This window comes from Epinephelus lanceolatus, chromosome 16 (genome assembly GCF_041903045.1).
Source record: "Epinephelus lanceolatus isolate andai-2023 chromosome 16, ASM4190304v1, whole genome shotgun sequence".
NCBI lineage: Eukaryota > Metazoa > Chordata > Actinopteri > Perciformes > Serranidae > Epinephelus > Epinephelus lanceolatus.
This window is the reverse complement of record NC_135749.1, coordinates 22,184,615-22,212,034: the sequence shown is the minus strand read 5'-3', so window position 1 is coordinate 22,212,034 and position 27,420 is coordinate 22,184,615. Positions and strand designations below refer to the sequence as shown.

The 27,420-nt window shown below is 39.7% G+C and overlaps 4 protein-coding genes across 11 annotated transcripts in view; 3 read left to right on the top strand and 1 right to left on the bottom strand.

The window, feature by feature from the left end:
- Positions 1–2,412, bottom strand: part of akap9 (A kinase (PRKA) anchor protein 9) — an 87,304-nt gene extending 84,892 nt beyond the window's left edge. For all 6 annotated transcript variants that reach the window (XM_033637536.2, XM_033637538.2, XM_033637537.2 and 3 more), the window contains exon 1: positions 2,191–2,412. In XM_033637536.2, coding sequence (XP_033493427.2) covers positions 2,191–2,238 — 48 coding nt within the window. In that variant the 5' untranslated portion in view covers positions 2,239–2,412. The remainder of the gene's footprint in view (positions 1–2,190) is intronic.
- A 5,774-nt stretch (positions 2,413–8,186) lies between these two features.
- Positions 8,187–11,043, top strand: mterf1 (mitochondrial transcription termination factor 1). 2 transcript variants are annotated; one of them, XM_033636539.2, is made up of 2 exons: positions 8,187–8,297; positions 9,293–11,043. In XM_033636539.2, exons 1-2 carry the CDS (start codon positions 8,288–8,290, stop codon positions 10,492–10,494), a joined length of 1,212 nt encoding a protein of 403 aa, XP_033492430.1. In that variant the 5' UTR covers positions 8,187–8,287; the 3' UTR covers positions 10,495–11,043. The 2 variants fall into 2 exon arrangements, with proteins under 2 accessions (XP_033492430.1, XP_033492431.1); XM_033636540.2 differs by having other exon boundaries at positions 8,230–8,289.
- Positions 11,044–11,301: 258 nt separating this feature from the next.
- dus3l (dihydrouridine synthase 3-like (S. cerevisiae)) lies at positions 11,302–19,595 on the top strand. 2 transcript variants are annotated; one of them, XM_033636396.2, is made up of 16 exons: positions 11,302–11,580; positions 11,721–11,830; positions 13,701–13,971; positions 14,057–14,408; positions 14,501–14,562; positions 14,669–14,758; positions 14,943–14,984; positions 15,447–15,599; positions 15,743–15,859; positions 16,107–16,172; positions 16,389–16,499; positions 17,687–17,783; positions 18,004–18,079; positions 18,391–18,579; positions 18,694–18,822; positions 18,939–19,595. In XM_033636396.2, the coding sequence occupies exons 2-16, from the start codon at positions 11,754–11,756 to the stop codon at positions 19,009–19,011; spliced, it is 1,905 nt and encodes a 634-aa protein (XP_033492287.1). In that variant the 5' UTR covers positions 11,302–11,580; positions 11,721–11,753; the 3' UTR covers positions 19,012–19,595. The 2 variants fall into 2 exon arrangements, with proteins under 2 accessions (XP_033492287.1, XP_033492286.1); XM_033636395.2 differs by having other exon boundaries at positions 14,486–14,562.
- Positions 19,596–20,047: 452 nt separating this feature from the next.
- Positions 20,048–24,662, top strand: LOC117264000 (zona pellucida sperm-binding protein 4-like). Its single transcript, XM_033637779.2, has 12 exons — positions 20,048–20,297; positions 21,221–21,535; positions 21,618–21,727; positions 21,861–22,023; positions 22,144–22,260; positions 22,337–22,509; positions 23,326–23,423; positions 23,581–23,720; positions 23,831–24,008; positions 24,087–24,222; positions 24,447–24,521; positions 24,591–24,662. Exons 1-12 carry the CDS (start codon positions 20,111–20,113, stop codon positions 24,597–24,599), a joined length of 1,701 nt encoding a protein of 566 aa, XP_033493670.1. The 5' UTR covers positions 20,048–20,110; the 3' UTR covers positions 24,600–24,662.
- Positions 24,663–27,420: the final 2,758 nt, after the last annotated feature.

Genomic DNA, 27,420 nt, shown 5'->3' with positions numbered 1-27,420 from the left:
TAAAAGATACCATATCTGAGTCTGGGAGTTTCTTTGCCATTACACAAAGATCTTTCCACCATCTTGAGATTATCACCGTGATGTCTCACTCAAGCCCTCTCTGCCATGTAATTGGAGAACTGAGCTTCAAGTCTTGCACGAGTAACTCCATTATGCCGGTAATGCACTTATCAATATGGTGCCACACAGCTAAAAGTGAAAGCAACAATGCATCTGCCGCTAATGGCTTGGAACAATAGCCTGGCAACACCAGCCCACAATTAACACTTCTACTCATTGTCTGATATGACTCAATAGGCACTTGCTCGGGATGGACATCATTCCCAGCAGTCTGTACAATAGAGAAACGACAGTTCTCCTTTCACTCAGACATGCTACCTGATTCAAGAAACGCGTTATGAAGTCACTATCAGTTGTCCTTGCTTCTGATTTTCAAATTGGCAAATCACAGCGGCTGTCCTGATAATGTCATACTTCCAAAATATATCTGAGGCAGCCACACAGGTGCAAACTATGTATTTACTTTATATCTAAAACACCTATCAAAAATGTTTCCCTTAAGGTTTGGAGGTCTAGACAAACACTAGGTCATGTCATCATCTGAGCGCTCCCCATACTTTGCTGATTGACTCTGACACAACTCAGCTTGGACTCAATTTAAGCTTGCAAAATCCAGTCTGACTTTGGGAGGCTATTAGAACAAATAAAAAATGTCCTAGATATCCTCACTGCAGTGCTTACTATTATAAATGTGTTATTCAGTGAAATATCTTGTGAAGTTTCTCCCCTGCATGTGAGGGCATGGTGACATGGTACTGTGTGGAAAGAAAAACAGCAACCCCCTCCTGCAGCACAGAGAGGCCTTTTATAAACCGAAAAAATGCCAAAGCCATAACCACGGAGATGGTCTTTCTCGTGGTCTCTCCCGCTGTGATAACCTAAAAGCCAGATCACCAGCTGCAGTGTGAAACGTGTAACCGAAAGAGACACCAAATAGCGTAGATGTTTCTCTGCAGAGCGAGCGTGGAAAGCACTCAGAGTGTTGCACTGTTTCAAGTCTGCCCAACAGAAATCATTCTTATTCTTAATGCTAACTTTTTGTAAATGTACGGGGTTTATAGAGAATCACAGCTGGACAAAAACTGCAATAATAGTGAGTGACGTGTGAATGATAGTGATGAAAAACTATTTGTGACTGTTGTGCTGAGATGAGACCATCAAGGTTGAGCCTATCACTAAATAGTTGCACTCATAGACAACATTTTTTGTGTTTAATTCCCCTCTGTGTTGCACATATGCTCCAATTAGCCACGTTATTTACATATGATACCTAGCCTACATTATCCATTTTATGCCCGTTCAGACCATTACATCTCATTAAGATCTCCCTAACTTTTACAGAGTTCACATCCAGAATGTTTGGACATACAATTATCAATGCCAGAGCTGCTGCAAGGTCATGCAGGACCTCACCAGTCAAAGCTACGAGCAGTGAGTCAGCATAGCTCATTCAGGGCAGTTTATCATTTACATCATTGCAATTTATAATGTAAAATGCAAATTTTGTGCTTTAAGTATAGAAGATGGCATGGGCATCAATCCAGGTCTACAGGGCAAAATTAAATGCAGCATTTTCTTGTTAGAGCAACATTGTTTTACATCAGTTGCTGGACGGGTGGGGGGTTGTCCTGACCTAGATGTTGATGCTGGTGATTGATAAAGCCAATTTAGCACACACGTTTGGCATGTGGGGCAGTGTTTGCTCTAGCTAGTGGGGATATGTCCTGTAAATCCTGTTACACCAGCCTGTCAGCCTCACTTCAGGTGGCGTTTATAAGCCTTTGATAACGATGTGACGGCTTAACTCTCGGGTGATTAAGTAAGCAATGCGTGGACACTTTTTACACGCTAGTTTCATAGAGTAAAAATAAACATAGTGGGGTTTGACATGCAGCATGACAAAGGAGTCTGGGGCTAGCAGTGGCTATGCTAACACCCCGGCTGTGGGAGCAGGGCGCATGTTTTCTGGGACTGACAGCTGAGGGGGGATAAGAAGGGGAGGGGGGACCGAAAAACAGCTGACAGACTCGGCCGTGAGAAAATAAGTTGACCACAACATTACGGTACTGCTTTACAGCAGAGACAGCAGTGTTAGTGAGTTATGCTAATACCAAAAACTGAGAATCCTACCTTTGCTTTGCCGGCCTCCAGCTTCTTTTGCCTCTCCTCGTCTTCCATCACCGCGGTCCCTGTGGCTGAAACAAGAGGGAAACTGCTTCATGCGAAATATCAGCGAGACAAATCTAAAAACTAACGGTTAAATATATCTGTCGTTGAGCTCCCGGCGCGCTGCCAGTCGCAGTTACTAGCTGCTGTCTCCTTGTTGGTAGTCCGCCGCCATGTTTTCCACGTAAACATGAGACCCAACTATGATGACGTCGTGTAGGTGCCTTTGTGGCCACGCCCCCTGGCATTCCGCTAGTGTTGCCTTCACGAGCTGTCACAAATGTCGTAAATACTTTAAATAACAATCTTTACCACTTAGCACTACAGTTTTGAACAGTGGTAGGAGAGATCATTAGAGATTTTACCTATGTAAAAGTAGTAATAATAAAACATGAAAGTACTCGATTACAAGCAAAAGCCCTGCATTTATTTTTTTACTCAAGTAAAAGTACGTAGATATTACCAACACAGTGTACTTAAAGTATCAAAAGTAAAAGTATGTATCAGTGTTCAGAGTGTTAGGGTGAAGCAGGTCATTGAGACATCAGGTAAAATGGGACGAATAAGGTTTTGCACCTTGGGATCGCTCTTTATTAGCAGCCAATCATCACATGTTATTGCACTGCTGCAACAAATGTGCTTTACATTGAACAATCAGTTCAACGGGCCTGAGATAAAGTAGTATGGGCAGAGCAAAGATACAATAAAACACAGGTCCCAGATCTTCCAATGTAAGCCAGTGGCATGTTGATTTTTTTTTTCATTTTCATGATAAGAGCACTGCAGCTAAAGCATATATGTTGTGCATATAACAACAAAACTGGTTGTGGGATGTTGCATTCTATTATATGTTTGACTTGTGATCAAAATGTTTTCACAATTTACTTGTGGAAAATGGTTTTGAATGAGTACTTAATACATTCAGGTAAATTGAGACAAAATTAAAATAAAATGGGGCATTTAACTGAAGTGAAACCAGCATATTTTAGGCTACCAGGCGCCATAAATTCATGACTTGCTCCATTTTAGTGCCACACTGTAATATCAGGCAACATAAATATGTTTTTTTTTGTATTTTTGTCTCTTAAAAATATTAAAGATGATGCAGTGAGTCCATGTCAGCCACAAAGATCCAGAATTAGCTACACACGTGCAAGCACCCACACACTTTCATTGTAAACAATATGGCACCTAATATTGTATGTAGGGCCCATGGGGGTAGTAAATGGGTGAAAAAATTGGCCTTATATTGGCCAGTTGCCCACATGGATGGGTTTACCCTAGTGGCCCTAGAAAAAATGACCATTATGGGCTCATACGCACTTGGGTAAACCCACTTGTGGGCTATTGGCCAGGGTCCATTTTTCATCACATTTACTATGGGCCCCACATACAAATGCTGGCTGGGACTGACGATGTAGAAAAAGAATAGCTGAACTGATAGATGAATAGATTTAACCACTGAAAAACAAACATGACTGTCCAATTTTACCTGAACATGTCATCAGTGTGAGGTATTGGTTCTTTATGGGTTTGAAGTAATTCAACTGGCAACATATTTTCTTTATAGAAGTATAGCAGAGATATATAACAAGCTCTAAAAGTAGCACTTAAGGTAGTCTTTAGAGTCGTAGGTGGTTTTGCCAAAAATGTCCAAAATGACCTGCTTCACCTTATATTTGACACATATAACTGGAATACTAGGCCTGTTACTGATGCATCAACATATAAGCTGCATATTAATGTAGTCAGGGAGAGGTTAATTTAACCACTTGATATAGCTACTGTTTACAACAAACCAATAGAGAACAGCACATGATTTTGTATGTAAAATCTCAACTTATAAAGTAACTGTAGCTGACAAATATGTAGTGGATAAATAAGTAATTCACAGCATAAAACAATATATCTCTCTGGAGTATAAAGTGGAGTCAAATAGAGGTAGGCCTACATGTACCTCAACATGTTATTCAAGTATAGATACCAACTTGAAGTAAATGTATGTATTTACTTTCGTCTCCCATGATCTCTGAGGTTTGCAGGAAAATCTGAATTTGTAGAGCCACTACAGACACAACAGAATCCTTAAATGCGTTAATGCACCTTATTTGGTGATAATCATTGATGATATAATAAACATATCTGATGATATGCACATTGTCATAAATTCCACTGTTTAAAATTCAGTCTGAATCCTGCTTAAAACGTCTGCTCAGTTTCTATGGTAACGCAAGGAAAGGTTGCCAGAGCTGTCCCAGTTGAGAGGTTTCTTTTTTAACACCAGATATTTTCATCTCAAAGCGGTGTTTTTTTTTCCTAATAAAGACTTTGGCCACCAACTCACATTTTACAGCACAGCACTTGATTGGGCTATTCTAAGCACATCTTAGACAACAGTGACATACAGCCTACTCATTTGAAAAGGAAACATTTGAGCTTCCTTGGCTGAATGGGACAGCAGGTAACATGAGAGACTGGCATCAGTTTCGAGGACGGATGGAGGAGATAAAGGACACGATGTCCAGTATTTAACTTATGGACATACTTCATGTGAAATCTATTTTAAGTCTAACAAATACATCAATATAATTTGTTATAGAACAGCATCTGTTCTGCAGACATTCAGCATATGCACTACAGAAGTGATAAAATATCCTGACTGTCTGAACTGTCCTTTCATTCATTCATTCTTCTGCATGAGTTGCAACTCAGAGGTCTGGATCGAGTGATGTTCAGGTCTGTGGACATGATTTTCATAATGCTGAGCTTGTTTTCCTTTGTTTGATTCCTGTTTCCCCCCTGCAGGACTGTTTAACCACCCAAAAATATTTGGAAAATTAACAGATTGTTGAACTTATTTATTTCTTTATCTATATATTTACTATTATATTTGTCATTTTCTTTGTGTGATTAAATTGTCTGTCTATTTCCACGTTGCAAGGTTTATTATTCTGGTGGAGAGATACTGATGAAGCTAGTGCCCCTTTTCCCCCCAAAACATAGGGGTAGGGGAAAAAATTGATATAGCAAAGTATTGCAATATTTTATATGACAATATTGAATCAATACGCAAATCCTAAGTGTTGATTTTTTAAAAAAATATATTGATTATTATTATTGCAAATACAAATAAATCTTTTGGCTAGCTCAGTTGCTTTTCAGTCAACTAGATGCATTTTGCTGCAATAAAAATGACTGAAGTGTGAACATTGAAAACTTAATTGTACTAGATTAAAAACGATTTTGACAAAGTTTTCCTTTTTTGACATAATTTGCAATTGAAGAAAGGTTATAATTCGCAATATATCGTTATCGCAACACTCAGTTTATTGTAAAACATCCATCATCATCATTAGGCCTCTGGTGATTCAAATCCCAACTAAAAACAGACAAATTTAAGATCTTGAGTCCAAACAAATATGCAGCTGTGTAATGTATGTATATTTTTGTCAGTGCAAGTTTTGTCCAAAAGTTGAGCTTTAGTCCTGGTGGGAACTAAACAAAGGTTAATGTTAAAACATCCTTAAATTAATCTTGTAGACCACAGTCAAAATGATTCAGAATATATTAGTTTTTCATAGAAAACCTGCAGGTTTCACATAAGTTATCAGAATGTCAAAGTTTCTCCTGCCTGTTAGAAATATTTAAAACCTACCAGCAGCAGCAGGAGAGGACGCTCTGTGTCTTCGGCTGACGGGAGCTGAGCAGCTGATGGTCTGGCAGATTTTGAATTCCACCCATCGTCTTTTGGACATTCTTACCTATGTGGTCCTACCTGTTAACACTTGCTGTGTGTGCAACAGCGTCTACAAGACCACAAACCGGCGTTTGAAAGTTTCTGCAGTTTCTAAATTATTGATTCACTGAAGGGGTACTGTGTCAGCAGTTACCCAAGCAACTTTACCAAGTAGACCACAACAAATGGATCAGGACAGAATTCCATTTAATATTAAAAACACAACAGCAGGCACAATCATGCATGAAGAAACACAGCAATTCACTTAACACTGCCAAGAGGTTCAGAGGGAAGGAAAAAATAGGCACACTGAAATTAAAATGGAATTAGCTGAGCAAAGATGAATGGGAAGATAACAATACAATACCCCTACTTTTTAAGAGAACATGGCTGATGTTAGGGAGAGACACTCAGCCATTATTATTATTATTATTATTATTATTATTATTATGAACATTTTACCAAAAATAATCCAGTCTAATCAGAATAAAGACACCATAGATGTAGTGAGTAAATAAAAGAAACACTGAACTGTATCAAACTGAATCAGCATCCATCTTAAATACTTTTCACAAAGAAAAGAGGTATAAACAGTCACACTAAAGAAAATTACACCATAAACTAATGCAGAAAAGGCAGAAATTGGTACATAAAACTCCCCAGAATGCAGGAGATTAAGTGTTTGATGCTCAAATTTTTCTGGCATTGGACCCTTGAACCCCTGGTTTCATGGGTCCCCCTATGAGTTGAAACTAAACCTATGCCCTTAGATGCAGCCCTGCAGTATTCTATTTCTTTTGCATTGCATTGCTCAAGTGTCATGCCATTTTGACATGACATGCCAATAAAAACAAATTAACTAGCAGTATCAGACTGCAATGTGGTTGGGTGTACATAATAAACTAGCAGCTGAGTGTCAGTTGTGGCCATGCAGGCACCAGTAGGCCGCTATAATGTGCAACATATATAACAAGTATGAACTGAGTGTGGGATGAAATTAAGCCTTCCTTCTTGTGTCTTCCATTTGCCTCATAACTTTTCTTAGCACTGAAAGAAGGCTGGAATAGGAATAATCACAGGCCATGAGGGTTACTCGCTATCACATCAATATGCAAATACAGGGACAAGTGCTGGGTACAAGTGGAACTGTGTGTGTTGTAATGAATAATACACTGTGCCCTGTTAATGACTGAGAAAAAAAATAATAAAAATGGAGACCATGTCATGGAGGAAACACTTTTGGCTAAAACACCACGCTCACTCCAGTCTCACAGTGGCAGGATGAAAACTAATTTGCATAATGAAGATATCACTGAGCTGCATTAAAATATTCATAAGTGGTGGGACTCATCAGTAAAGAGAGGCAATGGGTCAGTGGGCATTTCAGTGCTGAGCTGTGAGCCACCACACATGGCAAACGCTCTCTTGTACCTCAGGGGTATACAAGAGCGTCAACTGTATGTCTGGTGCCCATTAAGTATTAATGCCTATATCTTTCATTAAATATTCTACTCCACAATTTATTTTTATGATTATACTGAAAACACTGAGCTTGCCAGAAATCATAACATAGCTGTGAATGGAATGGAAAATCACACTGCTCTCTTTGCATGGCTTTGTAAGAGACTGAATACTTACTTAGCGTGTACAGTCTGTGCATAACAGTAATACAAATACTCAGGGTCGTCTCCACTGAGAACACAGGGGCAATGTCTTTTACATTGTTCCTGTGAGTTTTAACGACCTTAGGAGGAGTTCACAAATGATGAATGGTGGATTTAGAAAGCTGACTCAAGTGTTTAAGATGAATTTTTTTTTTTCATTTTGGGCACTGTTATGAGATCACATTGAACATTTATACCATAAATTGTGCAGATAGAAAGTACAGAAAATGTTTTTGAAAACTTAATTAACTTAATAAAATAAGGGACATAATAAAATCATCATAAAATATAAAATCCTGCTTATGGCCCTGCCACCATTACTGGGCTGTACTCCTCACAGTACTTGCTTAATGGAAATTATATTATTGTTACCAGTGTGAAAAGTCTTCTTTCGAATAATGTGTGATCATATCTTTAATTTATGGTTACTTTAAAATATGAGTGGATCCTTTGACAGGTAAAAGACACTGCGTAATTTGCTTCCATCTAGTGGTTTAAACTGAGCAGAGAATTCATTTTAACTCCCAAACGCTAGATGGCACTATTTTCCCCTCATACAACAAATCTCGCGAGAGTTTCTGAAGTTTAACGTTTCCGCTTTGATTTGGGGAAGAGGACCGTCTATCGTCTCAGTAGCGTGCTGGTGGCCGAGAGAAACCAAATGTATGAAAGTATGTGTTTTATTTCATTTCTAGAAGAATACTAAGGGCTGTGGTATTGATAAATTGGTGTTTAATTTCACAGGATAAACGCTGAAGCAGTTTGGTTTGCCGGTGTTGTATCGACATGTGTTCCCTTGTCGAATAATGTTTCTCTTCAGTTAATGTGTAGCGCGTGGTTAGGGGTAGCGCTAAGGGTTTGGGTAAGGTTTCGGTAGAGGGAAATGCATATCGATGGGGAAACATACTTCGACACAACACCCGGCATTTTACCTTCAGTTATATGGAGGCGAATACAGTTTCTCAACCGTTGACAAGTAACGTTAGCGATAAACTTATCTGAGACCTACGTCACCGACAGATTTCACGTAGATGTCAGTCGTGTTGTATGTAATAAATAACTTTTATTAATGGTCATATACATGTTAGCTTGTAAATAAAAGTATTACGTGTCCCTGCGTCAGGTGTAATGTCTCACACTTAACGTAAACTCAGAGATGATGGTTGGACAGACTAAATTCACATGGAAAAATTACACTTTATTATGAGTTATTATCACGAGTTATCCTGCAGATTTTGAATTTAACTTTACATACAAAATCTGATCAACAAATGAAATATGATGTATGTATGTAAATATGGTGTTGTTGGTAGGTAAAACTAGCCTTAATGGCCATAAACCAGTCACAACATTGAAATGCTGCAGACATGTTTGTGCATCAACACTGTGACAGGGGCCAATCTGCATTTTCAGTACTTAAATTTTTGATACTTTAAGCTCAATGTACTGATGATACTTGCTGTGTGAGAGTGTGAGTACTAATTACACCACAGCAACATTAAATTATAGCTAGTGTAAATCAAAGATAGACCTCACTATTATCTGTCAGTTAGCTATTAAAAACATTATGCAGGTGAGCACTGCTATGACCAGTAGCTATGACTTGAGTTTTGCCTCTTTGACTACATCAATATTCAGCTGAATGTGTTTATTTTCCTCCTTTTAGGTCTACTTAAACTGGCAGTGATGTTACCCTCCTCATTGAAGATGGCAGCAGTGCCTGGAGTGTGGGCTCTCCTCAGCCTCCATCGATCAGTGATATTGCAGTGCCGCTTTCGGCTCCTTCCAGTACAGTTGGCATCAGTCTCCTTTCCCAGGAGTCTTTACAGCACTACTACAAGTACAAATGAACCAGAGCCACCTGAGAACTCTGAGAATAAATCTCTCCTTCAGAACCTGAATCTCCTGGGAGTTGATGTGAAGAAGGCACATCAGCGTCAGCCTGGAGTGTTCCGTAAAGTCACCACTAATGAGCAAGGTCTCGCTCAGTTTCTGAAAAGCAAAGGGGCCAGTGGCAAAGTAATCGCTGACATCATATCCCGTTATCCCCGTGCTATCACCCGCTCAATTAATCACTTGGAACAGCGCTGGAAGCTGTGGAAAAACATCTTCAACACTGATGAAGAAATCGTGAGCATTCTAAATCGTTCACCCGAGTCTTTCTTCCGGACCAGTGATAATGAGAACTTGAAGAAAAACATAGCTTATCTGACCTCACTGGGACTAAACACCAAAGACCTCCATCGGCTGCTGACCACAGCACCACGGACATTCTCCAATAGTTTAGAGCTCAACAAGCAGATGGTGGAGCTTCTGGAAGACATCTGTGCCGAACTTGGTGGGGAGAATCCAGAGCAGTTTGCTAAAGCTGTAATATCCAGAAACCTTTACATTCTTATCCGAAGCACTAAAAGAGTCAAGACAAACATTGATATCCTGAGAGATTCTCTTAATCTGAGTGATTCAGAACTGCTTGCTCTTCTTCAAGGCCCTGGGGCAGAAATACTGGACCTTTCCTGTAAGTACCTGAAGAAGAATTTTAACACTCTCCAGCAGAGGATGGTTTCACTTGGCTGTCGGAAAGCTGATATAAAAAACCTGATTATCAACTATCCAATGGTTCTGTTCATTGGGCCAGACACACTGAGCTCTAAACTGGACTGTCTCCTGAATGGAGGAGTAACAATGAAGCAGATAGTGGAAAAGCCAAAGGTTTTAGATTACAGTACACAGAACATTTTAGGGCGACTAGTGGAGCTGAAGAGAGTTGGATATGACTTCCAGAAGAGCGGCATCAACATCCTGGACACTAGCCGAAAGCGGTTTGTTGCAAAGATTGAAAAACTTTTGGCCTCACCTGATGTATGAATGCGGCTGTCTGTATTATGATGTTACATAATGTTGGGTGCTGCTTTTCTCGAACCTGGCTTCATGGTTATTATGTTTTGTTCATGTAGTAACTAGAATATGATTTCTGACTTCTTGGATGTCAATATGTCTGGTGGGGCTACAACAAACAGTTATTTCAACAATCACAATTTCCTGTTCCCCAGGGTCCATCTTCAAATGACTTGTTTTGTCCAACCAGTAATCCAAAAACAAAATGTTATGAAACTTACTATCTCATAAGTCAACAAAAGCAGCAAATTCTAACAAATGAGAAGCTGGACTAGGGGAATTTTTGGCATTTTTGCTTGAGCAATGATTCATTTATCAACGCTGTTGCTGCTAAAGTTTGACTAATCAATTAATTAGTAATTACCTCAGCTCTAATATCTCGTACTTGAACTTGTGTTACTCACAGTACGTTTGCAGAGACTATTTTTCCCTGTTTAAAGTTGTGTAAGTTAAATCTTGGAGAGCTGCTCTTGGAATTTTGGTGGAGATGCAATCTTGAAATAAAAGCGTTACATCTGATTATGTGTTTCAATCCTCATTCCAGTTGTTTTTATGTTCTCATAAATATGTGGTAACTGATATGAGGTAATTCTTGGTGCAATTTTAAACCTGAAACATGTCATGTATCCTCAGTTTATAGGGCTAATGTGATTATTTTCCATCCCTCGGCTACAGCGCCCCATTAAATTGAAATAATAGTGTAAATATGAGTAACGGGGGAGACGTACTGTAATATGCGGAACCAATGTTCGCCTACCACTACACCACGGACATCACCAAACTGACGCACAACGGTCTCCTCATGCCTTTGGACCGTTGCTGTGCATTTCAGGGTACGAGAGTATAATACAAGTTATCTGCAGCGTCATTCGTTTAGCATTTAATTTCATGTTTTAATAGTTATGAATTAGCGTTAAATACGTGAGGTAGGTGGTGGCTAGTTGCGTCAACCTTTACGTTAGCTGTTAGCTTGTTAGCAGGGTTAGGTAGCCTACAGTCACTTGAAGCAAAGCATGCCACAATAGCTGCTTATTTTGGCAACCATAGAGGAAGCGGGTAAGTAACTCGGCTAATTTGATTCAGTCAAATAATTCAGGCAACCTTTAGGGAAGAAAAGTGGAGTGGCGTTGGCTCCCGTGTTAAGCATTTCTTTAGTTAGATTAAAAACGACCAGCTGATGTATCGACATGTTTCAGGAGTAAGCACTGGAGAAAGTCTGTGAAGGTGTGATGGAAAACGCGGCGGAGGAAACCGTTGAAAAGAAGACTGATGTAGCTGTGAAGGGTGAAGCTGCCCTCAAACCACAGTAAGTAACCAAGCGTCTGTGGAATAAACGAGAAAAAATGTTGGAAAGCACTGCAAACATTCTCAAGTGTTGGTCACAGTGTTTGTTTGTTTGATGGAAGAATCTAGATACAGACATGATGTACCAGTAAACATAAAGCTACCAAAACGCTGAGCATCATGTCATGTCTGAGGAGGTCAAAAGTCCAACAACACTCCTAGTATAAAGAACAACTTTGGAAGACCTTTTCTTTTCTCCCTGCATCTTGGAAGCAGTTGAAGTTGTGCCATAGATCAATACTCTGCATCATATCTCGCCCGGCAGCTCCCTCTTCACCATGACAGTTCACTATAACTCTTCATTGGTGGCCTTTCAGTTTGGGCAGCAACTGGCTCCCAACCTGTAGCAGAGTAGGGTGGACCCATGCTTGAGGGTGCTGTCTCCCACATAATCATTTAACACTGCATTTCTTTTGTCTGATGGAGCTAACAGAACTACACTGCCAGCAAAAGACGTAGCAGCTATAGTGAATGCACTTGACTTCATGCACAGAATAGTGACTAAGATTTTGCTCCAGTTTTACAAGGACTGGCTGGTCTGCATCAGTAGCCTCTCTTGAAATTGTACCATTAAAGGTCCAGTGTGTAAGATTTAGGGGGATTTAGTGGCATCTAGTGGTGAGGATTGTAGATTGCAACCAGCTGAAACTTCTGTCAGTTACAACTCCTTCAGTGTTCATTGTTTAGGAGGTTATACCAGGAGCAGAATTACCTGCAGAATTATTTTTCTCTCTAAAACAAATGGACCAGGGGCCGCTAGCTCAGCGCCTGCTAATGCATGTGCATCTCTTTTGTCTTATAACTTAAGCTCTAGACAGTCAGGAGGTTTTTACTGGGAACCGAATTATGTGCAGAGGTCTCTTACCGGTGATTTTAAACACGTAAACGCACAGACTAAAGCAGTTTCACTGAATGTTTTTTGGCACTGCTCATGGCAGAGGGGCTGTTGATTGAGGTAGCTACCCCGAAAACTTGAATGTCTCTCTCTAGAGGCAGTCTTTGGTTTGTCCATTCTGGGCTACTGTAGAAACATGGCAATGCAACATTGTGATCTCTGTGGATGAAGACCTGCTCTGTATGTAGATATAAATGGCTCATTCAAGGGTAAAAAACCCCACAATGATTTCTAGTTTCAGATGATTATAGACAAAAGAAAACATACTTATTATTTTATATTCCATTCCTGACAACATATCCCCATAACTCCTACACACTGGACCTTTAAATCAGTATTCATGTGGTTAGGCCCGCCCACAGAAATGGCTGGGCCCATGTAAAGGTCCAGTGAATGGGTGATCCCCTAATCTGCTTCACTTACGTCAACGCATGCGCGTGCTCTCTCTCTGCTAGTTTGGATCTTTAAATTTCTCAGGTCATGTGGTGGATAGAGATGGGTTTTCATTATGAAACAGGCTACACTTGACTAAAGCAACAATAATGCAGTGTTTATTTTTGTTTAATATTTAGGCCTCCGTGGGCCTCCCTAAGTGGCTGTGCCCCAGACAGCTTTCCTCTTTCTCCCCCCTTATGGGCAGTCCTGCATGTGGACGTAGAGCAGCAAGCAAATGTGTGTAAACCCAATTAATGCCTGAGGTCTTAACTCACCAGTCTCACATCTTATTAGCACAGCAGTTAAAATAGTAACAGCTTTGCAGAAGTAAGTTGTTGTGTCAAATTACATATAAATTACACATAAATTGTAACAGATGATCTTGTAAGGCACTGCTATAGCACCATTTCACACAGTGATCATCACATACTGTATGTACTTAAGTGTTGTGTTGAATGCCAGGTTGTTACATCTTCCACATTACTACTTCTTATATTTACAGATTTCTAACCACCAAAGAAAAATTTCACGAGTTTGTAGACTCCGAGTGGCAGAGCTCAAAAAAAGACAAGGCCAGTGAAAATCAAAAGGATGAGGAGACAAATGAGACGCCTGTTGAGGAACCTGAGGCCAAAAAGCTCAAACTAGACCCTGAGGAGAGGAATAAGGGCGGCAGACCAGACGGTAAACGTGTTCGGGGACAGAATAAGTCCAGGCCACACACAAAGCCTACTGCGTATGATGAGAAACGACTGTGTCTCTCAGTCATTCAGGTATGAACATTTAACCAGCCATTCACTAATATCTCATACAGTACTTATCTGATACTTATTGTCGTGTCTTTTTCTATCCATGCAGGACAACAGGGAGTGCCCCTTTGGAGACAAATGCCACTTTCATCATGACATAGCCGAGTACTTTGCAACCAAGCCCGCTGACATCGGGGAAAGCTGCTACCTCTACGACACATTTGGAAAATGTGCTTATGGTCTCTCCTGCCGCTTCGCCAAGGCGCACACTACAGCTGACTTCAAAACTATGGAGAACGCAGATCTCGTTAAGGCCAACGAGGGTAGGATCACAGTGAAGAACAGCTTGAGCAAAGACCTCCAGAATCGCCTGAGGAAGCGTTCAGTGGCCTTCAAGAAGTCAGCAGAGTACCTCAAAACACTTTCAAACAACAAAGACAAAAGAGAACATCAAGGGAATGGTAAGACAAGTAACACGAGTTGAAGAGGTGGGGATTTGAATTTGGTATTATAATTTCAGTCTTTTTAAAACTCACAGGTGATACTCGTGCAGCTGAAGTATCTGCAGATCCAACAGGAGGGGAGCAGTGTGTGTCTACTGAAGCTGAAACACAGGTATAAACATCTACTCAGACCACTTCCTCTTACAACGGTGTACATATGTTGAGGTGCTTGGTATTTTACAGATCTTTTTACATGTTTGCTTTTCGATAAACTGCAGGCCAGCCCAGATAAACAGCCTTTAGTGAAGACTGTTGGCCCACTGACGGATGTAGATGTCATCAAGTTGCGCCCATGTGAAAAGAAACAGGTAAATCTCAGCCAACCGTTTTTCCTCCAAAACCATATTCTCTTAAAGGAGTTTGTTGACTTATTTTAAACACACAAGGAATATGATGTGATCCATTTTCAGGTTAAATAAATATTACATGAGAGTGTTTGAACAAATTAAATCTCTATTGCTAACGACATGCAATTTTGTTTCTGTGTACAAGGTGGACTTTCAAGACAAGCTCTACCTCGCTCCCCTAACAACTGTAAGTACAACCAGACTGAATTATATTCTAAGGTTAATATAGAAATTAAATTAAATCAGAAGCTGGCCCATAAAATAAGGTTTGGCAAAACTTAAAGGGGACCTGTTGTGCTTACTTTATATGGTCTATTGCTTTTTACAAAATCGGAATCGATAATATAAGAGCTGCAGTGATGGTGCAGAGAAGCCAAGAGTGCAGATATGGAAGACTGAAAAATGTTGACCACTCAGAGCAGACTTTGGCTTTTTTTTGGAAAGGGAGCTTAAAAAGACAGGCAGTAAATGGAGCGTTTCAGACAGAGGCTGAATACAGGTGTTCAAGTACAGACAGATGGAGAAAAATAAAGTGTATTTTGACCATAAAAGCATATAAACATGTTCTAGCAGAAACCCCAAATACAAGTATGAACCTGAAAATGAGCAAAAAAGCCCCCTTTTAATGATTCTTTCCCTTTCTTTATAGTGCGGAAATCTGCCTTTCCGTCGTGTGTGCAAGCGCTTCGGAGCAGACATCACCTGTGGGGAGATGGCCATGTGCACAAACCTGCTGCAGGGCCAGCAGTCAGAGTGGGCCCTCCTGAAACGGCACGAAAGTGAAGATGTGTTTGGTGTCCAGGTGATGTCATCTTAGATTATTGAGATTCTTCTGAACCCATCAGAGAAGTTGAATTACTCTGTTCATGTTGTTATAAACATGGCTTGGGGCTCTGTGTGGGAGTGAAGATGACCTCAGTTCTGAAATCTAGCTTGTGTTTCCAGGTGGAGGGCTGCTTTCCCGATACCATGACGAGGTGTGCAGAGCTCATCAACAACAACACGGATGTTGACTTTGTGGACATCAACTCTGGATGCCCCATTGACCTTGTCTACAAGAAGGTAAACCCTCTATCAAACAAAGTAGTGCCATCCAGATTAAATAAAAGTTCCACTGTGGTTTTCACTCATTTGTTTTCCACCCCTGTAGTGTCAACTGTATTATTTTTATACATACTACTTTTTTAAAATGAGTTTTACCAAACCTGTCTGTCTCCCTGTGTATAAAGCAGACACTGGTATTTGGCTGGAACTATTAAACAATATGACACTCACTGACTGATGGTCTTTGTTGGCTTTCCCTTGTCAGGGCGGAGGCTGCGGCTTGATGACACGAACCAGAAAGTTTGAACAGATAATCAAGGGAATGAATTATGTAAGTTTTTTTTTTTTATTTATTTAAATAAAATTAAAAAATCTGCATGGGGTGTCTTGGTGAATTCTGGCTTTGAGGAGAAAATGCTGCCGCGTGTCATCATTAAATTTTACGTAGCAGTTAAACTGAATTGGTTTTTAATTGTCAAATCAGGGGATTTTTTTCCCACCCAAAGTTAAAGGATGAATTAGAAAACAGTCTATTTTCTTCCTGAAGGTCCTTGATGTCCCATTAACAGTCAAGATCCGCACTGGTGTTCAGGAGAAGAGCAACATAGCGCACAAACTCATCCCAGAGATGAAGAACTGGGGTGTCTCTCTGATCACAGTAAGTCTTGCAAAAGCATCAGAGATACATGTGAACACTTGCTGCAAATGTTAAGGAGGCTGTGGGCAGCATGAAAAGGTGTGTTAAAAATCAGATTAAAATAATAATAGTAACAATAACTTGAATTCAAGGTGCCTGAAGCCTGTTTACAGAGTAACTATGATAAACTATGCAGGATTGTTCTAAAAAATAGAACAAACAATATACCCATAACAAAGTAGTCCCTCTCAAGCATCACTTAGTGCGTGGCGCTGTATTTTTCTGCAGAGACTCTGCCCTCTGCCTGTATTTCTTGCCTCCTTTTTATTTTTTGTGTTTGAAACGCTTATCAGCGTGTACCCCCACAGTGCTCAGGTGAGGTCGGGGCTTTGTGAAAAGGTAGCCAGACCATGCAAGAGACACAGCACTGAAAAATTTCAACTTCATTTAAACTTCATAAAACAAGAACAACGAAGCAAAGTTTGCAAATCCCATACAGGATGCTGTAAATGACACATGGTAGAGAGCAGAACACTAATCAGAGAAGCAACAGTAAGGTCAGTAAACAGTGTACTCGTGTATAGAAACTATCTGTAAGCAGTTCAAAAACAGTCTAAAAAATTACACATAAATATAAACCAATCTAATGTGTCAGAAACTGTCTTTGCTGCAGTGATGAAGAAATACATAAACACGTAGCTCCCGACAAATGAGAAATCACGTAGTCACTTCTATGTTCAGTTTCACTGGCAAGTATGTTTGCAAACAGTAACCAACAATCCATACCTTTTAAAACGGTTGCAGCATAAATCTAGAAATATATTGAAACTATGGAAATCAGCTGGAGTCTCATATTAAATGGAGTCTTGTAAGACCATGTGGGCTGGACACCTTTTGATACCTTTCATTCATGTAGCTATAAACCCCCATATCTGTTGGCACACTCCTGTTTTATTTAGTAAATGCACTCAAGAAATTAGAGTAAAATCAGAGAAAATGTGATGTGAGAACACTTCTTAATTGATCTGAGGTGATGTGTTGCATTTGTTTGACTTTAATATGTGTCCTTATCATATTGACAATCTGTAAGTTGTTTTTCCAAGCCCCTTATTATGTCATGTGTAATATTTTCGTGGTCTTCTATTATTTTTATACGAGTCAGATTTTAAGTGTGATTACATACCACTGATGCTGCTGTTTTCTTACAGTTGCATGGCCGATCCAGGGAGCAGCGCTACACTAAGTTAGCTGACTGGGATTACATCACCACCTGCTCCAAGCTGGCCAGTCCCGTCCCACTTTTTGGTATGTTGATTTGTAAAGATTGCAGCTGCACACAGTTGAGATAAGAACATGTAGTGTTAGTAAAGAGGGAAATACTAGAAAAACAACCACCTCTTTGGTGAAAAATAACTCTATATACAATTTAGCGATCTCAAGGTTGTAAAATGATGGACGTGCTACAGAAGAGGCATTAATTGTTGGTGATGAGACAAACTGTATTGACCTGTGTTTATTGTTTCAGGTAATGGAGACATTTTGTCTTATGAAGATGCCATGAGGGCGAAAGAGACCGGAGTTTCTGGTATTATGATTGCAAGGTTGGTGCTACTTATATGATCACACACACAGTATAGACTAATGTATACACCGAATTGTCAAACTGTAGCCCTAAAGACATCAAGACGACAAAGTTATCAAAGAATAGTTCAGGTGTTTTGAAGTGGGCTTGTTTGAGGCACTTGTCCACATTCAGTGTATTACCTACTGCAATGAGTAAAGTCATTGTGCTTTCTTACCTTCACAGTCACTATGAGGATAGTAAATCCACACAGAATCCTGACCAGAGGAAACATTACAGAGCCCAGTCATCTTTGTGGTGAACTTGAACTTGAGTTTGCATGTTCCTCAGGGGTGCCCTCATAAAGCCCTGGATCTTCACTGAAATAAAGGAGAGCAAACACTGGGACATCTCGTCCAGCGAGCGACTGGACATCCTCAGGGATTTCACTAACTTCGGTCTGGAGCACTGGGGCTCCGACACCCGAGGTGTGGAGAAGACCCGCACCTTCATGCTGGAGTGGCTCTCCTTCATGTGCAGGTGGGCAACAGCATGCTCCTAAGTGTGTTGCATTTCTTCGACTATCAGGCAGTATTCATAACTTGCTATTTGATCCTGAATATCCACTCAGTATGTACCATCTCTGTCTCTCAGATACATTCCAGTGGGCCTGTTGGAGCGAGTGCCACAGAAAATCAACGAGAGACCTCCATACTACATGGGCAGGAACTATCTGGAGTCACTGATGGCCAGCCAACATGTTGGGGACTGGGTCAGGATTAGGTAAAGACATTTATAAAACATTAAGAAACTCCATTCAAAATCAAGCTACACTGCTGTTAACTTTTAAATTGATGTATTTACGGATTATAATTTCTTACTTCTCCTCCTGTTTCCAGTGAAATGCTGCTTGGACCTGTACCAAAGAATTTCAACTTCTTGCCCAAACATAAAGCCAATGCCTACAAGTGATTTTCTCTTTGTCTGAACATCCAGGTCTTCTGATTTGTTGGTTTTGTTTTTTATTGGCTCGAGAGAATACGACTTAAAGAAAGAGAATTTTTTGTTTTAAATAATGAAGACTATTAAATAGTCTGTTTATTTGACCTGTGGGGTGTTTGTGTACTTTAAATATATGCAATAAAGTCTTTTTGCCACACTGAGTTATCTGTCACTGGGGAATATTGTTATAACTAACACAAAAATTCAGTAGCCCTCTGAGAAATGCAGATATATGTTGTGTATGTCTGGATATAAAATTGAGCTACAGAGTTGGTGACAACAATTTAACATGTTAATGAGATCCGATATACAGTGCACTGACATACTAGAATATTAGGTACATCTGTAAAATGTAATATTAAACAACAGAAAAGCAGTGCTCCCAAGCTATAAAACATGTATAATGTTTTTTACACTGGGTCACTGAAGTGCTAATTTGACTTTTGGAGATTGAGAGTTGGTGGTGGTATGTTGTGATTACTGTATTTTAATATTTTTCGCCAAGTTGATGGAAAAAACTGCAGTAAATAAAGTTTTTTATTTATTAAAATCCAGGTAAATGTCAGAATTTTTCTGTTACAAGTGTTCAAAAAAGTGTCCTTAAATATATTTGCACATACCAGGGGTGGAATGTAACTTAAGTAAATTTAGTCTCGTTTGACTTCTGCTTTACTACATATCAGAGAAATATACTTTTTGCCTAGCTACATTTATTTGACAATTCATTACACATTAAGATTTTAGGTTAACAATACAAAATATTAGCTATCAACAAATAAATTTTAAGTTATTATCATGGATAAAAATAAGACTTTAGTCCTTTTACTTTTTGTCCTTCAAATATAATGCAGGACTTAAACTAGTATTAGGGCCTCTCTATTTGCAAGGGCCTGTCTTTTACACCTAATTAACAGTTTTCACTCAGGCAGGTGAGACTTTAACAAGTAGCACGTACCAGTTACCAGCCGTCAGGTGCGATCAATTAACGTCACACCACTAGTTAAAGCACCGCGGGAGGCTGCTCCTGTATCCGGGGCTCAGTAGCTGCAGGAGGGCATCACTTGGAGCCATGGTTGGGGTCAGGGTTGAGCTGCTGGTGCTGGTGGTGCTGACTGGGACTCTGCTGCCGGTTTCAGTAGGGGGACAGGGGTGGGAGGTGATTGATGATGATGATAATAATGATAATAATGAACAGCCACACCCGTCGGAGCCGTGGAGTGAACCAGAAGGCGTCACATCGACCATTACAATGACAGGTGAGTGACTAGCAGTGATACTCTCACTAACAGTGGCTGAAGGTGGGTTCACGGACTTTCAGTTTGTCTGTTTTTTTATAAATGTTTTCATTCACATGAACCTGTTGTCTGTTTAGTAAGACAACCAATTCACCTGACTTGATATGTCTGCGCCCTTTTTTTTTTTTTTTTTTAAATTTTGAAAGTTTGACAAAATGTAACTTTGATGGGGAAAATTACTTTTGTCACAAGTTTAAAGTTGAGTTGTTAAGGGGGGAGAAATACATTTCTAAACTAAAATGCACATGAGGTTTGGCTGCTATGACCACATGGTGTGGTGTGACCAGTAATATTTGCTAATAATGGCTAATGCTAGCTGACTTACAGCAGGTATTGGATGGTTGACTCATTTACTCACTTGACTCTTTACAACATTTACTGTTATCCTATAATGGTGTCCAGGAATGAGTCCTTTAAACCAAGGCTTTTCTGAAAATATATTTTCCTTGCCCAAAACCTGGAGATGAACTGGTATTTTTGTGCTCCTGGTTGCCTCATCCTGAAGTCAATCAGTTTTTGGTTAGAGCCTTGGACCTAGGTCTATGGTTAACATAAGTTTAAGAGACTTTAATGTTTTTTTTCTTACACATATTCTACAAAAATACATCCCTAAATGCCCCACCCATGAAATTTAAAGATTGTATGTCTCTGGCTGGATAAAACCATCAAAAGAAAATGGTTAGTATAACTTACCCAACTTTTTTCTTTTGGCAGGGGGAAACAAACTGATTCAAACTTGGCTCTTTAGTCATTAATTTGTACCTGAGTCAGACATTGACTTGTTGGGCTGTATTTGCAATTGGCTGTCAATTTAGATTTTTCTTACAAACTGGGTGAAGCTGTTTTGACTAGCAATCTGTGGTAACTACCACTGTCTCCTCCAGATGACAGCAGTGACTTTGACAATGAAGATACAGATCCTGAGGATGCATTTCCTGAAGTTGAAGGTGCCTCCACCAGTGAAAATGCCAACCCTTTTGCTGACCATGACCATGGATTCCAGTTGGAATTTGATGACACCCCTTCAAGACACTGGGACGGCAGTAGTGATGATTTCCCGGTGGAATTTGTATATGCCCCTCCAAGGAGTTGGAGCGGCAGCACCTGTCCTAGTTCCTCTGGGTTAGATGTGGTCTGCAGTGAAGTTGGCTTCCAGATTACTGTGCGGACAGGCTCACTGAGTGACGTTAAAGTTTTGGGTATGTACTGGGGCTTGTCTGCCTATTTGAAATTTTGTTGAATGCATATTAACTTGCAGGGATTTATATTTTCCCTCTCCAGGCTCAAAGGAACTGCTGTCTGTCGTGGATGCTCAAGAGTCTTGTGGTTATGAAGTGAACTTTTTCCAGAACACCTTGACTGTACCCTTCACTGGATGCAATGTGAAACATGTAGGTTACTGAAAAGTAATTGCCTTGGCTCTGTACTGTCTTTTTTAAAAATCTAAACATGGATATGGTAACTTTCTTTTTTCCTTGTGTTAAGCTCATCTTAACCAAAAGCTCAACTTTGAAATTATTACAGACTGACGGCTACAGCGTGCAGTTGTTGTTTGCCAATGAGTTCGGTCAGACACAAGTTGCTACCGCATCTTGTGAAAGTCCCAAGTTTGACTCTGGCCTCTTCCCTCGCTCCAGTGGCCAACCTAAATCCCCAAAGTGCAAACCAACCCCTCCAAACCCTCCAAGTGAGTGCATACAGCAAATAAGCTGAAATTGCATGGTATTCAATGCATCACTTTTGGGATGGCTAAATGATTTACTACATGTGTTGAATTGCAAACAGTTTACAATGCCTCTCATTTCAGATTGTGCCATCTCGTCAGCGGAGCGGGTGATGTGTGGTTATTCAGGAATATCTCCCTCAGAATGTCAGAACTTGGGATGCTGTATGGCTTCTAATTCCTGCTACTACCCAATGGATGGTAAGGCTCCTGTTTTGGGAGATGTATTAAGTGATCTTTAACTTCTGGCTACATCTGACTTTTCTGTCTCCCTTAGAGTGCACTGGAGATCAGCACTTTGTGTTTGCCATTCGCTCCAGCTTGGCGTCCCCCCCTGTGGACCCCACCAAGCTCGTTATTCCTGGGCATCCAGAGTGTAAACCAGTCATTGTTAATGACAAGGTTGCCATCTTTAAGTTCAAAGTTACCGAATGTGGAGCTCGTTATTATGTAAGTTATCCCCTTTGTTTGACTTGTACAATGCACTTTCCACTTGTTAGTTTAAAAGTCTTAATCTAGTGCAAGATAATAATGCATTGCCTGATCAAGTGATCTAAGACTTGTTAACTTGATACTGATTGCTACCACTTGTTTAGAAAGACAGATGGTGTACAACTAAAGCTGCAACCTTAAGTTTGCTTTTTATTTTTAGCTGCGTAGATGGGTGGTTTTTATTTGACGTGGCCATTCATGAGACTCTGAGCCTGACCTGCTATTAAAGCAAATGTTATGTCACAAGTGGATGGACTGAGATGCATCTAGATTTCTGATCACATGCTTGCATAGCACCTTGAAGTTGTGTCATTCTGATTTGAATGCAACATGGGTTTCAACTCTAATTTAGTTGAAATTCACTTGCAATCTTCCATATGCATTTCCTCCTAAAGCCTGGGGTCTAAAACGTCGATATTGTAAATGAACACCCTCTGAAATGTGTATATACAGCAAAGTATCCCCTGACAAGCACACGTTTCTGTATGATTCTGACATGATTGTGTCTTACAGCAGTTTATGATTAGACTGATAATTTGCCTCCCAGTAAAAACCTGAAAGAACACTGAAGGAATTCTAACCAGGAGAGTTCAGCTGGTTGCAATCTGTAATCGTCACTGCTAGACACCACTAAATCTTAAACACTTAAGAAATTTTACATGTTACTCTAAACATGCTGTCAGTTATGGAAACTGCTTCAGGCAGTACATCATACATGCTGTGTAGCCTGGCAGACCTGAGCCTAACAACTGAGGAAATGTCAACTTTTGACAGGAAGTTAAAGGGGTGAAGATCTACATGGTTGAAGTGCAGAGTGTCGTTAAAGCCCTTAACCTCAAATATGGCATCATTACAAGAAGCAATCCACTCAGGTTTGTGGTTGTACATTTTCACTCTGTTCTACAACAAAGTCAAAATGATCAAGTAACTGAGTATTAATCCTGCTGTAAGCTCTCTGTACATGCATGTAGTGCCAAGCTTAACCTGACCACTTTTTTTTTTTTTTTTTTTTTTTTGTTTTAAATAAAGGATTCAGGTTGAATGTCGCTATGGCCAATCAGGGAGCCCTATGGCCAGTGTTGGCTATATGGTCAAGAACCCGGGTTCCGTCGTGCCAGACTCAGTCCTCTCCAATGGCTTATATGGTGTTCAGCTGAGAATTGCCACAGGTGAGTTATACACTATTTTTCCAACAAATGCAGGGACAATCTTTGATAAACATGTCTGGAGTGAAAGCGCACACAGCTCTGAAACTAACATTTTTGTGTGATCTCAACAGATCAGACGTATTCCAGCTACTTGCCAAAAACATCTCAGCCCTTGGGACTGCTCCTTGGCAAGCCAGTGTATCTCGAACTGCGCCTGAAATCTCCAAAACCAGATGCAGTCATTCTCGTCAACTACTGTTTAGCTTACCCTCGCTCTGCAAATAATGCTCTGGTGCTCATTTATGAAGGGTAAGTGACTCTGATCCCTCTGTGTGTATACGACTAAAACATGGCTTTGCCCTAGCCTTAACTGCTGTGTGTCTGTAGGTGTGCCAATCCTTACGATAAGGATGTGTCCATCCTTAAAATTGCTGGCAATCCAAAAAATCGCCACCACAGGCGCTTCTCAGTTAGTGCCTTCCAGTTCATGGAACAAAAGACGAACAAGTACCTTAATGAAGAGGTGAGTCAAACTATTCAGGAAGCCGTTGTGGGTTTAAAGGTGTGCTGTACACAACAATTACAGACTTGACTGAACACTAACAAAATGAGCCCTGTCACCACAATGTGGCGACTTGTTGCTTAAGAATAATTGCTACTAAAGTCTTAGCTGAACTTTGTAAAGCTGAGAATTTAATTTTTTTTTTTTTTTTTTTTTTTTATTTGTGGGTTTCTTTCCCCCTGCAGATCTATTTCATGTGCTCCGCAGAAGTTTGTAGGCCAACAGAAAAGGCTTGTCCTGAACGTTGCTTTGATGGAAAGGTGAGTCTCTAAAATTTGCAAGTGTGTAACCAGCTTTTAAATATCTAATCAAATCCTTTCTAATTCTAGGCACCATAAGGATTTGGAGATGGCAAGAAAACATGTTATTAAACTGAAAATAAACAGAACATTTTAGAACAACATGAGTGTCCTTTTTGCTGGATAAATGTGGCTTACATCTGGTGTAAATTAAACAAAGTCTTTGCATGCTATCAAAATCAGCTCCGTGTGCTAAAATGTTACTACTTTGGTAATGTTGTGGCAAAATTTAATTTAGTAGTGGATATACAAAAGTGCTTAACTCTGTCCCCAAAGTAGCATGACCATCCATTTTGAGGGACAAATCAGTGTCTTGGAATAACTGGGTCAGTCATCTGATTTGTGACTTTACTGACCTCAGGATGGCGCTACACTTGAAACTACTTTCTTTCTGTGGTACCTGCAAGTCTTTACTTTGAAAGGTACAACCACAGGGTGATCTTCAGTGTTATTGAGGTTTGAGTAGAGACTTGGCAACTAGCCAAAGAGGACAAACTGTATTATGCAATAGTCAACACCTACTACATCCTCCAAGGCAAGTTGGAGTGAGGAGTTCAGCAGCAGTGTTCTTGATCAGCTGCAGAGCTGGGTTTAGGGAGACCTCGCCAGTAGAGACATTTGCTGTAGTCTAGTCTGTGGAAGGTGAATGCACTTTTTTTTTTTTTTTTTTTTTTTCCCCTTTCCCCCAAATCCTGCTGAGACAGTCCTTTCAATCACTGATATATTGGATGATAGTTGGCTGACTTTATTGCCACTGTTGAAATCCATGTTAGAGTCCATGACTAAGCCAAAATTTCTAGCTTGATCTCCAACTTGTAAGTTGACACAAGTGCTGACCATCATTCCTCTTGACAGTGTTCAGTAAATTGCAGTTTCTCTTGTTTGTGGTAATCAAGGGGTTAACATTTACCTGCACCTTGGTACAAACAGTACCCATGAAAAGTTTCTGTTTGGTACAGAATTACCCTGAAGTGGTTTCTATGATCCAGAGTCTGCCAATTCAAAGTGAAACCACGTCATTAGAAGTCACTGAAGTAGACTGGAATGTTTTGGTGTAAGATGAGACCTAATGTGGTTAACTTCAGGGTTTCTGTTACAAGTGTTCAATGTCATGACTACATCTTCTTTATTTGGCTTGGCAAACTTTTAGTATCCATTGTCACTGAAATAAATGACCAACATGTCTTGCGGAAGCCATTTGTGGGTTTTTATTAATGCACTATCAAATATTTACCTCAGAATCTCATGGTTTAAAATGTACAATACAACTTTCTGAACAGGTTTATTTTAACACAACCTGTTAACACCATCTAGCATTAGATTTACTTTTTTTTTTTTTTTTAAAAGTCAGTTTTGAAAAGCTATTGGTTGTTTCTTGTATCCTTGAGTGAGCATGAACAAATACACTGAAATTTACCAGATGCAATATTTATGTGGTGAACACATTAATGCATCAATAGTCACATTCCAACAATATGTGTACATTATTCTGAGATGGGCTGTTCTGCAAAAACAGTATGCTGCTTTTACCTTTGGTGCTTTAAGTATACATTTACCTTTTTACTCAAGTGAAATTTTAAATGCATGATCTTTGCATCTAACAGTGAAGTATTCCGATCTTTCAATTGAGCAAAAGTAAAAATCCTGTATTCAAAAACTTACTTCAGTAAAGGTATGTAAGTATTCTCAGCAAAATGCATTTACAGTATGAAAACTGAAAGTAGCCATTGTGCATCAGAATGTTCCCTTACAGTGTTTTACTATTATGTATGGTTTTGTATTAATATTCCTGCTGCATTAACATGTACGGAGAATTTTCTCCACTCAAAGGAATACTTCATCCTTCACTTCATCACTCCAGAAGAATGTGAATATCACATCTAGAGGAGATATGCTACACTTCTGCAAAAACAAATAGGAAGCCTAATCATCTTACTTTATGCATACCAAGCTCAATTTCACCATTTGTTAAAAATGATAATGACATTTTTAACATTCATGGAATCTTCTCATTTCATCTCAAAGCCAAAGATCTTTAGTTGCACAGCTGAGAGCTTGTATTCTTCCTCTGGCCACTGAGATCTGGCGATTCAACAATATTCAGGTGAACAGAATATGTGAGCTGTGTGATCTGGATGAGGTGGAAAGTGAGTCCCATCTTCTTTCTGTACAAACTGTGATGACTGAGGAAAGCTTATATTCTATGAAATGGCTCATCTAAACCCTGACATTTTCTCGAGCTCAGATGACCGAGAGCTAATGTGGCTGGCAAATTTTGATGTGTTTAAATTTGCAAATTTTGTTGCTAAAGCCTGGAAGAGACTGCAAGAATGTTTGATAATTGGTATTTATTTTGATTTTTTTCATTTTACACAATAAATGCCTTTGAGTGATCCACGAACTTGGTTTTCCAAAATGATGATCTGAATATAATGCTTTTGCTGCTTTGTTTCATTTTCTTTCCTTTTAATGCTACCTGAATTTATGTTTGATGGACTCTGATCTGTCTTTTAAGCCTATGTGGGCTGGGCATTAACTGCTTGCATGACACAATTATAAAAATGCATTCATTCATTCATTTAATCATATAAAATGTCTATTTCACTCTAAGACGTAGTGACGTAGGCTAAAGTTGCACAAAATGGAGTTAGTCAAGTATAAATAGGCTTACCCAAAATGTGTAGGCTACCTAAGTACAGTGGTCTACTTGAATAAATATAGGCTACATAGTCACTTTCCACTGCTGAATTCACAACAGCCAACATTATTTTTTGAAATGCTGTGAAAATGATACTTAAAGTGTATTTTGTTTACTATTACTTAAGTGAAAATTTAAATGTAAGACTTTAACTTGTAATAA

Excerpts from the sequence above, each read along its gene's own strand:
- LOC117264000 (XM_033637779.2), top strand. The coding sequence starts at position 20,111 with ATGGTTGGGGTCAGGGTTGAGCTGCTGGTGCTGGTGGTGCTGACTGGG. Across the intron at positions 22,261-22,336 it reads CTGCTACTACCCAATGGATG|AGTGCACTGGAGATCAGCAC; the intron begins GTAAGGCTCCTG and ends TGTCTCCCTTAG. Across the intron at positions 23,424-23,580 it reads ACAAGAAGCAATCCACTCAG|GATTCAGGTTGAATGTCGCT; the intron begins GTTTGTGGTTGT and ends TTTTAAATAAAG.
- dus3l (XM_033636395.2), top strand. The coding sequence starts at position 11,754 with ATGGAAAACGCGGCGGAGGAAACCGTTGAAAAGAAGACTGATGTAGCT. Across the intron at positions 15,600-15,742 it reads AAGATGTGTTTGGTGTCCAG|GTGGAGGGCTGCTTTCCCGA; the intron begins GTGATGTCATCT and ends TTGTGTTTCCAG. Across the intron at positions 16,173-16,388 it reads TAATCAAGGGAATGAATTAT|GTCCTTGATGTCCCATTAAC; the intron begins GTAAGTTTTTTT and ends TTCTTCCTGAAG.